Source organism: Cnephaeus nilssonii (genome assembly GCF_951640355.1).
Source record: "Cnephaeus nilssonii genome assembly, chromosome: 5".
NCBI lineage: Eukaryota > Metazoa > Chordata > Mammalia > Chiroptera > Vespertilionidae > Cnephaeus > Cnephaeus nilssonii.
In genome coordinates this window covers 69,845,813-69,857,401 of record NC_137076.1, presented here as the reverse complement: position 1 = coordinate 69,857,401, position 11,589 = coordinate 69,845,813, and the positions used below count along the sequence as shown (strand labels likewise).

The window sequence follows — 11,589 nt, the reverse complement described above, 5'->3', positions numbered from 1 at the left end:
GGTTGATGAGTGAATTTGAAGGTATTATTTTATGGCAAACTGCATTTGCAGGATTGTCAGAGGCGTCCTTTCAGAGGATGTTTATTGCACGCGTGTACAGTGCAACATTTCCAAGTTGGTGCACTTACAACGAAAGAGGAAACAACTGTTGGGGAAATCCTGTTCCAGGTTTTCAGGCAGCCATGTGATTGACACATGATATCACGGGAGGCGTGTCTTGGAGTGGAGGTGGAGGTGGAGGCGAGGAACTGAAATTGTGGGGAGCTAGAGTGGGATTGCTCTGTAAGGCATGCAGTGGTTTGCAGAGTGATAGCAGCAGACAGAGCTCCCTGCCGCGGATAAGGAACAGCTACGGCCGCTGTAAACGTGCCTGGAAAGCAATTTCCAACCTTTGCGTTAGGTAAGAGCCGTTTTCTTCCTTTCCTTCTGTAGGCGTTTTAGGAAAGATTAGGTGAGAAATGTTGGCTTTTGCAAGGAACTGAATGTTTCTTTGAACTCGCTTTTATATGTGGTTGCAATTCGAATTTCCAGTAGCCTTCCCGCTGCTAAAACCAGTGCTCTTAAAGTAAATGCTATCGCGGGAGGGGGGCGGGGGGAGGCGGGGGGGGGGGGGGGGAGTTAGAGAAAAGAAAACCCGCAGGGTCCCTTTGATTCCCCCACACCCCCCCCTCCTTATCCGAGAAGTAACAAGTTTAAAGTCTGAAGCGGTCCGGTGTGTGGCAAACTGGGTGGTTTGTGCGGAAGAGGGGCTGGCGCTCGGCGTGTGGACCAAATGCGTGTTGGTTTAGGCATTGTCGGAGAAGCAATTGTTCAAAACCTGAATTTCCCGTCTCTGTGTATTGATTTCCAATGCGCAGAGGCGTTGCTTGAACGCGGTTTGAACTCTCGGGCATTCCAAGGGGGCAAAAGCACTTGGGCAAAAACGTGCAAGATTGCATGTTACTTTGGTTCTCGGCTGACACGCCGACTGTGCGCCGGCCTGTCAATCACGGGGAGCAGCAACAGCCAGCACATGGCAGCGGGCGGCGGGCGGCCCGCCCCGCGTCCAAGCGCCGGGAAAGAGGGAAATTAACGTGTTTTTATCTCCAACCCTCTGTAGCAGGCTCCTCGGCTGATGAGCAGGAGGTTCGGAGGACCGGGAGTGAACGCTGGCCCGGGAGGCTGACCTGCCGAGACCGCAGCGCCCGGGACGCGGCGCCCCACTTGCGCAGAGTGCGGATCGGGACAGTGCCTGGACCTGCGCGGGCCGGACGACGCCCCGCCTCTTCCCCCAAGAGAGCCCCCCAACCTCGTTCCCTTCACCGCCCCTCTAAAAGAGCGGGTAAAAAGGCCCACCCCCACCCCCGGGAGCGGCGGCCTCGGCCTCGCGGGCGTGCGCTCCTGGGCCCCGTCGCAGACGCCGGTTCGAGACTCGACCCGGGCCGCGGAGACTCCAGAGTCCGGACGTGGAGCTTTGCCCGTCGACTGCTGCCTTGCGCGCGAGCAGCGATCCGCACCGAGGAGCCCTCTGTTCCGCGCGCGGCGCGCACTGACCTCGCCGCCGCTCCCCTGCTGCCCGGGATTCGGAGCCGCCGACCTCGGGGACTGCGCTCTGGCTCTCGGACGAGCTGCCCGAGAAGAGCCCGGAGGTGGATGCTACTGAGCCGCGAGGCCAAGGCGCGCTGTGAGCGGTGTGTGCCGGAGCCGTGAGCTCCGCGGCCGGAAGGGGGCCGCGGGGAGCGCTCCTGCCCGGCGGCGGCGCGGGCCATGCCCCCTCGCCCGCCCTGCCGCGCTTGATGCGGCGCCTGCCCGCCGCCCGCACCGGGACCTGGGCCCCCCGCCCCCGCCGCGGCCTAGGTGAGTGTGGGGCGGGCGGGCGGCAGGTGCGGGCGCGGGCCAGTGACCGGGTGGGCGGACAACCAGGCAGGGTGTCCGTCCCGTTTCCTGAAGCGGCGGCGGCGCCATGGCCCGGGCGTCCTTTGGGGGGAACCCTCCACGTGAGAGGCGGGTGCGAGGAGTCTGATGGGGTTACTTCCCGGAGGCCTTGGAGCTTTTTGGTTTGTGCGGGCCTCGGGCTTTCTGTGGCGGGGTCCCCTTGCGACGGGGCACCCGGCGGAGCCGTGAGCGCGCTCGGGCGTGTGCACGCGCATGTGCGCGCGTGTGGACTGGTGTGCGCGCGCGCGCGCGTGCGGTGAGCAGACCCCGGAATTCGCGTCCCCCCGCAGACAAAACCCGCGTGCGTCCCCCAGCCCCACGTTCTGCCCGTTTGCCAGCCCGCGGAGCGGCGGGGGACGGCGCGGCCCCTTTAAAGGGCAGCCCGCCCTCCGAGTCATGGACACCTCCGCCTCCGCCCCCCCGCCCGCTGGAGCGGGGGAGAGAACTTGTTTTCATTCATAACTTTTTCCTTTTCCTTCCTCTCCGTCAACTATTTATTCAGCGCTCCAGGCTCGGAGCGCAGAGGGCGCGCTCCCCCGCCGGCCGGGCGCTGTGGCGGCGCTGCGGTGCGGCCGCGGCCCGCGCCTCCGTCCCCGGCCCTAGGAGGCCGCTGTGCGCCCAGGTGCGGCCGCGCGCGGCGGGCCGTCCGTGCCGCGGGCCCGCCCGGGATCTGTGCGCCGCCTCGGTGGGGACGCAAACCGGTTTTGGAGAGCCCACGGCGGTCCTCAGGGTGTGAGGGACTTGTCCGAGAAGGTACCGACTTGGGTCGTGTTTCCGCGGGGCGGACCGCTTGCCCAGAGCCAGGGAGCGTGTCGGGGTGGTGGGTGGGGACTGTACCTGCCGCCCGGGGGGCCTGGCTTCAGAGCAGGGGTGGCTCGCGCACTGTCTGCGGGCCTTCCCGGCCAGCAGGAGCTTGGTGGCCACGGTCAGGGAAAGCGCGGGGCACAGCGTGCCTGGGGCTTTTCTACACTCTTCCAGCCCGTCTCCATCGCGTGTCCTTCGTTCCCTGACACACTCCTTACCTCCAAGCCCTGGGTTAACGAGCTGTGAGGAGGAGGGGTGTGCAGGGGCCACGGGCTGGTTTTTCTCAGGCTTTTAAGGACTCGGGGATTGCACCCAGCAGGGTGTGAGCGTGTGGGTCCCCAGGTACAGAGGAGGAAGAATCAGGCAGAATCTTGGGAGGACGAGGGAAGGGACCCCCAGAAATGAACATACAAGATCTTCGCTCTAGTTATTAGATGAAATGGACTTCTTTTTGGCTTTATTCCTTAAGCTGGTGGTGGTTGTATTTTTATTTTATTTTATCGTTGGCTCGAAGGGGCAGTGGAGAAAGGGCGTTTTTCTTTTCATTCTTGAGTTGAGGGGAATCTGTAGGCTTTGGGAGGAATTCGTGTGAAAAATATTCTAGTTTACCACTAATTGAAAACGGAAACGTTTTTATGTTTGGTCGTTTGTTTTATAAGGAATGCATTATAAATGAGAAGTCTTTTACTGCTGGTAAGGAAACGCAACTGCTCGTTTTTATCAGGGTATTGCCGTACTTATTTTTATTACAAGCAGCATGTTAATTCAGAGTTGGCAGTGCTTTTGAAAATCAGGCTGTCATGGAAATGCAGATTGTTAAATTAGAGGAAATACAGATAATTGAAATGGATTTCCCCGTACTGCTTTAAAGGCCTAACATTTGTTTGTGCACGAAAAGTTATCTTGTTATGTGAGTGAGCCCTTATTTAAACTTTAAAAAGTCTTTTCATGATTTCAAATGTGAATACTCTTCAACATGAATGGAACTGTACATGGAGGTTTGTGTGTGTGTGTGTGTGTGCTCATGCTCGCGCGTGTACACACACACACACACACACACACTTTTGTAGCTATAAACACCAAGAACTGCTATATTCGTCTGTATTCATTTTGCGTCTCGTACATTAATAATGAGCTAGTTTGAAAATCCTGGTTGCTACAGAAAACGACTTCTTATTCTGAGACTCCATTTTAGTTTGGAATCTCCTTTTTTAATGGATGAAGTATATACCTTGACTAGTTTCTTCATCATGAGTCAAATGCTTGTAACAGCAAAAAGCAACAGCATCAAAGCCATTTTTTAAGTGGATATTTTCCTTTATGGAGATGGACTGATACTGAGCTTTCTATTCCAGTGCTTATGCTCAGTATTCCCTACAAGGGCATGTTTTCATTATTTGTTAGTTTCACCAACAGGAAGGCACTACTTCCTGATTCTGCTTTTTACAAGTTGCATAACCTAATGTTTATGGCATGGGGTCTCTTGCTCGAATTCTTCTTCCATGATGTGGTCCTCGGCCTCTCTCGGATTGGACTCTGGCCAGGACCCCAGCATCACTGTAATCCACTGATGAAGGTGATCACTACCAGGTGCTTTAGGCAATTTGTGTGACTTGACAGGGTTCCCCCCAACCCCCCTCTCTAAAAGAAATACTTCCTGTCATTTATTTTCTCTGTCTTTTTCATGTTCGATTTCCTTTTAGGATTTCAGATGCATGCCAGGTTCCCACTGATTGCCAAAATTCCAGATCACTACACATGGATCCCCCAAACCAGCATGGCAGTGGCAGTTCGTTGGTCGTGACCCAGCCGCCCGCCCTGGACAGCCGGCAGAGGCTCGACTATGACAGAGAGATCCCACCTGCTGCTATTTTGTCCCTAGACCAGATCAAAGCCATCAGAGGCAGCAATGAATACACGGAAGGACCGTCGGTAGTGAAGAGACCTGCTCCTCGAACAGCCCCAAGACAAGAAAAGCACGAGAGGACTCACGAAATCATACCAGTTAATGTGAATAACAACTACGAGCATAGACCTGCGAGCCACCTGGGACACGCGGGACTCTCACATCACGCCCGGGGCCCGGTGCTGAGCAGGTCGACCAGCACTGGGAGCGCGGCCAGTTCTGGGAGCGGTAGCAGCGCCTCTTCTGAGCAGGGGCTGCTGGGGAGGTCACCGCCCGCCAGACCTGTCCCTGCTCACCGGTCTGAAAGGGCAATCCGGACCCAGCCCAAGCAGCTGACCGTGGATGACTTGAAGGGCTCTTTGAAAGAGGACCTGACCCAGCACAAGTTCATCTGTGAGCAGTGCGGGAAGTGCAAGTGTGGCGAGTGCACGGCTCCCAGGACCCTGCCGTCCTGCTTGGCCTGTGACCGGCAGTGCCTCTGCTCTGCAGAGAGCATGGTGGAATACGGGACCTGCATGTGCTTGGTCAAGGGCATCTTCTACCACTGCTCCAACGACGACGCGGGCGACTCGTACTCGGACAGCCCTTGCTCCTGCTCCCAGTCTCACTGCTGCTCTAGGTACCTGTGCATGGGAGCCCTGTCTCTGTTTCTACCTTGCTTGCTCTGTTACCCTCCTGCCAAGGGATGCCTGAAGCTCTGCAGGGGGTGTTACGACTGGACCCACCGCCCGGGATGCAGGTGTAAGAACTCCAACACTGTCTACTGTAAGCTGGAGAGCTGCCCCTCCCGGGCTCAGGGGAAGCCTTCATGATTTGGGAGGTGGGTCTGGACCTCCTGAACTAACTTTCGAGCTGTGGCTGTTGAAAAAAGATGCTCTTTGATACTGATTTCATCTTCTTTACGACTTTCCCATTTCCTGCCTTCTCTCCTCCTGTTCCCAAGGCTTGACTTGTGGATGGCACCCTCTCACGGACAATCAATGAGAATGGACTGGGTCCCACTCAGGACAAGAGCCTCTGCCACCCCCCAAGAGGGTGTTGCGAGCCACTGGCTTGGGTTTTGTGTAGCCTTTTTGTTCTGCAAGCAACTTTCCAAAGTTGCCCACACAACACCCCTCCCCGCCACCACACACACACACACACACACACACACACACACACACACACACACCCCTAGGGGACAGTGATTGAGAGCTGTTTTTGATGGGGTTATTCCGGGAGCAGGGAAACTGGTGTTTAAAAAAGCAGCCCTTTAATTGCTTAAATAAGCTATGTATTCAGTCTCTCTCCAGTTAGTGCTATCTTCCTAGCATTGGACCCTTAAGTAGCACGGGGGATATATTTTTGTTACAACATAAACGTTTTCCTTTAACCACTGCCTTCTTGCCCCTCAGAGTTCTCTCCCCTCAGTTTTGGCATCGTCTTATTGTAGAGGTGCCATGGTTTTGTTTGTTTGTTTTTTGTATGTAAGGTTCACTCTACAATGTAAATCTTCACATTGGAGATGTATTGGTTGTATCTTGCTGATCTTCATTCTAGCTTTCTTATTTGTGAAGGTCTCAGCTATCTTCCTTCCACATCCCGCACCTTTCACCGCATTTCTCTTGTCGTTGAGGGCACTTGGGTTACTGAAGTTGATATTTATAGCTAATCAATCTGCAGGTGTCAGAGAAGTATGCTGCCTAAAGTGATCTTGGCTCCTGAGTGGTCCCTTTGCCTTGGTTAGTGAACAGCTGAGTAAGTCTAATCTCTTCTGTGTTTTCATTGCCTTAACCACAAATTGTGGTGCTTTTTGTATATTTTATGTATAAATCACAAAGTTGAATTCTGACTATTTTTAAGACAAAAGTCTGTTAAACTTTTTTATTGTAAAGAATATTTATTATGCGAATCTATTATTTTATGATATTTATTGCAAAAGACTGTTGAAATGTACTCATGTCTGAATATAACAAAATATCAATACATAACGGAAAATAAGGTGATACGAAGAAAGTACATATGTTAACTATAATGCAGAAATATATTAATTAACAAAACTGTCTCTTGATTTCTTCATTTATTGGCCTGTACTGTTATGGTGATGTTGGTCATTTGCTTTGACTCTTCATGCACACTCATTTAATTTCTTCCCCTTAATATCCCGAATCTAGACACAGGTAACTTCAAATTTTGAACTAGATGTTTCCTGGAAAATGCACTAATCAAAATTTGTAATCCAAATTCTGTTTCAACAAATTCCCAAGTGAGTTGCTATGAGGTAAAAATGTAATTAGTATAAACAATCACTCCCACTTTGGCTGTTTTGTAAGCAAGAGGCTTTGTGTAGGTCTTAGTGTCTTGGAATGGCCCATATCTAGAAGTTCTTAAAAATATTTATCTTAACTCTTGGGTTAATCAGAAATTGGTCTTCCATCAGCAAAACTTACAGAATTTAGTTCTGCAGGCATGCCCGGAGTCTCAGGCACTGTTGCTGTAATAAAACATTCTAGCAGTCGGAGTGCACCAAGTGAGTAGTTCCCAATAGCAGAAATATGCTTTGGAAACATTCCTGCCCCTATCTTTTCATGTCCTTTTGTGAGTCTTTAACGTGGCCTGGTCACATTATTTGTCATCAGGTCCTGTGGAATAAGGAATCTGGGGGCCTGAAACTATATTATAGAAAAAGTAAATATTGTAATTCTTTTTACTTAGCTAAAACCACTGTATAGATGGTACCTTTGTGTCTGACAACATTTTGTTCAAGTGAATCCTCAGACTCAGTGTCACTGACTCCCTGTGCCTAAATGATCTGTCAAACCTGGACAATTTCTTGTGTTTGAGAACATGACATACCGTGGACGTAGGATTTAGGCTTTCAAAACGGTCCAGCCTTTTTGTTTCGATGGGTATCTCTTAGACAATTTGGCTCCTAGCTTTACAAGTCCTGTTCTTTGTAACCAGGCCCCGGTTTTGTTTTAATCAGACAAGGCATGCGTGATAGAAGCCTGTTTCAATGCTGCCCCACCAAGCCACTAGAGCTGTTGTGACATTTGATAATCAAGTGGTATCTCTGATCTCTGAAAGCACATGCATATCTGTGTTTTGGAGGCTACTTCAGAATCCAGCATTTCAAAATGTGAACTTCCTTCCTCTGGTACTCAAGTTATGCGATGTTATCACCGGCCCCTTAATACAGAGTATTTCATTGAGACTGACTCCTTAATGAATGAAGTGTAAATACAGGCTCCCTCAAAATACTGTGCAACCTTTTTCTGTTACTCAGACCCTTGGTATAATGAGCTGGTGTGAGGACTGTCTGCAGTGATAATAACCAGACGAAGAAGCTGTAGTTGCTATTGAAAAAAATGTGTAACTTTTATGAGCATGAGGTATGCTGGGGAGTTTTAACTTCTGGCTCTTTGCGGAATGCATTAAGGTTGCAGTACTGAGCCGCCAGCTGCTGCTCAGCGCTGTGTGTCCTTTGCCTGAATGTCAGGCCCACGTTAGGAAGCAGCAACAGGTTAGAGGTGCAGGCGAATGCAGGTGGCAAAGCAAAAACACTTTGACTCAAAACTTCCTCCTATACGATGGTTGAAACCTAGAAGGAAAAAAAACATTGGGGTGTGTCCTCATAAGTGCTTTTGAACCTGATACTGAGCGTCATTTAAAGTGCTAAGGCCCTGAAAGCATCGGCAAAGCTGACATCTCTTCAGGAGCGCTGCCCTGTGTTGATCCTGCTCCCTGGAAACGGACCTGCCAGGTAGATGGGCCGACCTTTGTGTTCCTCCGTCCTGTTCCTCCTCCTCATCTGCAGCCCGGCAGAGTGGACCTTTTTGTTAAGTAGATTCTTTCCAGCCTGGTTTCTGACTGCCAGTTCTTTTTCAAGGGAGTTTTATTTAGAGAATTCACTTGTGAGTAAAACTAATCCCGGATTCCTGTAATTGAGTAGTTTCCTGTCAACGGAGTTTATAAAATGTAACCTAGCAGAAAAATGAAATGCGGAAAAAAAAAAAAAAGATAATGCTTCTTTTTGTGAAGGCCTAAGGTGAATCCTTAAGTTATAGTCGGTTGTAATTATTTTATGGTGTTCAAAATCCAAACCCTAGACCATTCCAGTTAGGACTAAGAAAAAGAAAAGTTAAAAAACTATGGTCTTTAAAGTGAAAGGAAGCAAGTCAGAAACTAATCGTGTTTTTACCCTAAAATCGATATTGGAAGCAACTCAGAGGATTCATTTCTGGAAGATTGATTTAGTTTTTGAAATTGTCTCCTTTTCCTAAATCTTTTCTTACTAGAGTGTTTCTTAATATTTCATGGCCGTTTTTACGCATAGCTGTTTAGCAAAAAACAAAACAAAACAAAACAATCCCTGTTGAAACACTGAAATACTGAAACAAACAAAAAAAGTGTCTAGACAGTTCTCATCTAAAATTCCACACCATATAGATTTTTTTTTTTAAATTGCAAGAAAGAGTTTGTAATCTTTGAATATCTTGAAAATAAAACATTAAGTCCTTCTTTTGGCCAGCTGACAGTTGGAGGACTTTTTCCCCCATTATTTCACTGATTAGATATAACCAAATAATCATGTACTTAGTTGACAAATTGTTGATTCTTCTAATATTCGCTCAGACGACTCCCAAGCCATGTTGCTACATTTGTTGAACACCTACCCGGTGCATTATTCTATATGCAGAAGGATGCCAGAGCTAGAACTGGATCTCAGAGTCTGTCTTGCTTAATGTTTCTCAACTAAATATGAAAGCAAATAGGTCACCAGTTAAAAAATGAACAATTTCAGCCGAAACCGGTTTGGCTCAGTGGATAGAGCGTCGGCCTGCGGACTGAGGGGTCCTGGGTTCGATTCCGGTCGGGGGCATGTGCCTTGGTTGTGGGCGCATCCCCAGTCGGGGGTGTGCAGGAGGCAGCTGATCGATGTTTCTCTCTCATCGATGTTTTTAGCTTTCTATCCCTCTCCCTTCCTCTCTGTTAAAAATCAATAAAATATATTTTTTTAAAAAATGAACAATTTCAGAAGGCTGTGTCATAGCTCAGACCTACTGTATCAGAAGCATCTCCAGAGGAGGAGCTTGGTATTCAGGTTTTGTTTTTTTTAATCCTCACCCAAGGATATTTTTCCATTGCTTTTAGATAGAGTGGAATGGAGGAGGGGGTGAGAGAGAGATGTCAGTATGAGAGAGACACACTAATTGGTTGCCTCCCCCATGTATCCCGACCAGTGCCAGGTAATGAACCTGCAACTCAGGTACATGCCCTTGACCGGGAATCGAACCCGAGACTCTTCGGTGCAAGGGCTGATGCTCTAACCACTGAGAAACACAGGCCTGGACATGGTATTCTGGTTTTTAAAAATACTTCTTGGATGATTTTATCAGGCAGTTTTGAACTGTTTTAGTAGCTTGATGTCTTCAGTTTGAGGATGAAGAACAAAGGCCTGGCTTGTGCTGATAAACTGTTCCTGATGCCTAGGGTAGAGCCGGGACCCTCACTGGATTCATGATTTTCTTCATCTCTCAGCAGCAAGCCCAGCACCTCTCTGCTGCATGTTAGCCTTTACCATTCATTCTCTACTAGCAGGTCCTCCCTTCCTAATGAATGTATTTGACCATAATTGAGGACATGGGGTGCTTTTCTGCATATATTATTTGCACTTAGCTCCCAGGAGTATGTAGCGAATGACTTTATTGCCATGATTATGTCTCATATGCTAATATTACAGTTAACTGCATTTGAAGACTGAGCATGCGTGCTTCCTCTGGCCAGATTTAGATGAGCAAGGTGAGGTAATCAGTTTGTAAAAGGGGCAGGAACTTGGCATCTAGACTTAAGAACTTGTGTGATGGTACTTCTTACCATTATCCTGGATGCACTGGGATCACAGCGATTAAAAAGCAGACCTTAATGTTCTCTTTTGTCCTGTTAAAGAAGATTGGTGTTACCTGTTAGATGGAAGAGCCATATAGTTATGGTAATAATTCTAACTGCAAAAACGATCAGAGAACCTAAAACTGTTTTGAACGAGGTACCTGGAAACATGTTCTAGAAGCTTCCATCATTCACGAGTAGTCCGAGTTTCTTTTGATAAAATAATTGTAGAATCATACTCTGAGTAATAGAAAGACACTTAACGGTCATTTAATTAATCTTTAATTTAGAGATGAGAAAGCCAGGTTCAGAGAGGTTACTTACCGGAAGTCAGGTCTGGGTGCCAAAAATAAAATAAACTTTATAGAAACCTACTTGCTGTATATGTACACGTGGTAAATGCTTGGAAGGAAGGAAGGAAGTTGTTGGGGATGGTTTGAATGAAAGTTGCAGGTTAATTTATGTTATTAAGTTGAACAAATTTGTTAAAGTACTATGGACTACTGGTAGTCTGAGGGAAAGAAGTAAGTGCCATGGTAGGGAATCAGAGAAAGCTAGCTGAATAAATTTGATGCAAGAAAACAAGGTGTGCATTTGGGAAAACTGAGTTCTGGTTTGGGTAGCAGTTGAAAACTTCAGCTGTGTATTAAAATCATATGCGAGTAAAAAGCAGCCACAAACAATACCTGTGCCCAGACGTGCGCGCCCCCCCCCCTCCCCCCCCCCGCTCCCCAGGCCAGTCAGTCAGAATTTCTGGGATGGGGATTTGGCTTTGGTTTCTTCTAAAAGCACCCCAGGTGAGTTAAATTCTAGGTATGTGAGGGGAATTGTGGGAGATTAAAATGGCAGATTTAGAAAAAGAAAGGCAGAGGTCTTAAGGGTCACAACTAGCTTAGAGGTTAGTGGGAATGGGAGGAAGAGGTCAATGTGGGGAGTATTACAAACGGTCAGCCTTTAAGACTTTGTAGTTATTTGTATGTGGGCTTGAGATGGAGGAAAGAATTGAAAATGATATTGAGATTTTGGACCTAGGTGATCAGGCAAACCATAATTCTGTTAGAAGAAATGGATGGTATTCATTTAGGAGGTATGTGGGA

The 11,589-nt window shown here is 48.6% G+C and overlaps 1 protein-coding gene across 3 annotated transcripts; it reads left to right on the top strand.

The window, feature by feature from the left end:
- Positions 1-225: 225 nt before the first annotated feature.
- SPRY1 (sprouty RTK signaling antagonist 1) lies at positions 226-6,667 on the top strand. Of its 3 annotated transcripts, XM_079771021.1 has the most exons (3): positions 226-400; positions 1,100-1,836; positions 4,422-6,667. In XM_079771021.1, exon 3 carries the CDS (start codon positions 4,477-4,479, stop codon positions 5,434-5,436), a length of 960 nt encoding a protein of 319 aa, XP_079627147.1. In that variant the 5' UTR covers positions 226-400; positions 1,100-1,836; positions 4,422-4,476; the 3' UTR covers positions 5,437-6,667. The 3 variants fall into 3 exon arrangements, with proteins under 3 accessions (XP_079627147.1, XP_079627148.1, XP_079627149.1); XM_079771022.1 differs by lacking the exons at positions 226-400; positions 1,100-1,836 and adding an exon at positions 1,879-2,667; XM_079771023.1 differs by lacking the exons at positions 226-400; positions 1,100-1,836 and adding an exon at positions 2,752-3,411.
- Positions 6,668-11,589: the final 4,922 nt, after the last annotated feature.

Coding starts and splice junctions, on each gene's coding strand:
- SPRY1 (XM_079771021.1), top strand. CDS start 4,477: ATGGATCCCCCAAACCAGCATGGCAGTGGCAGTTCGTTGGTCGTGACC.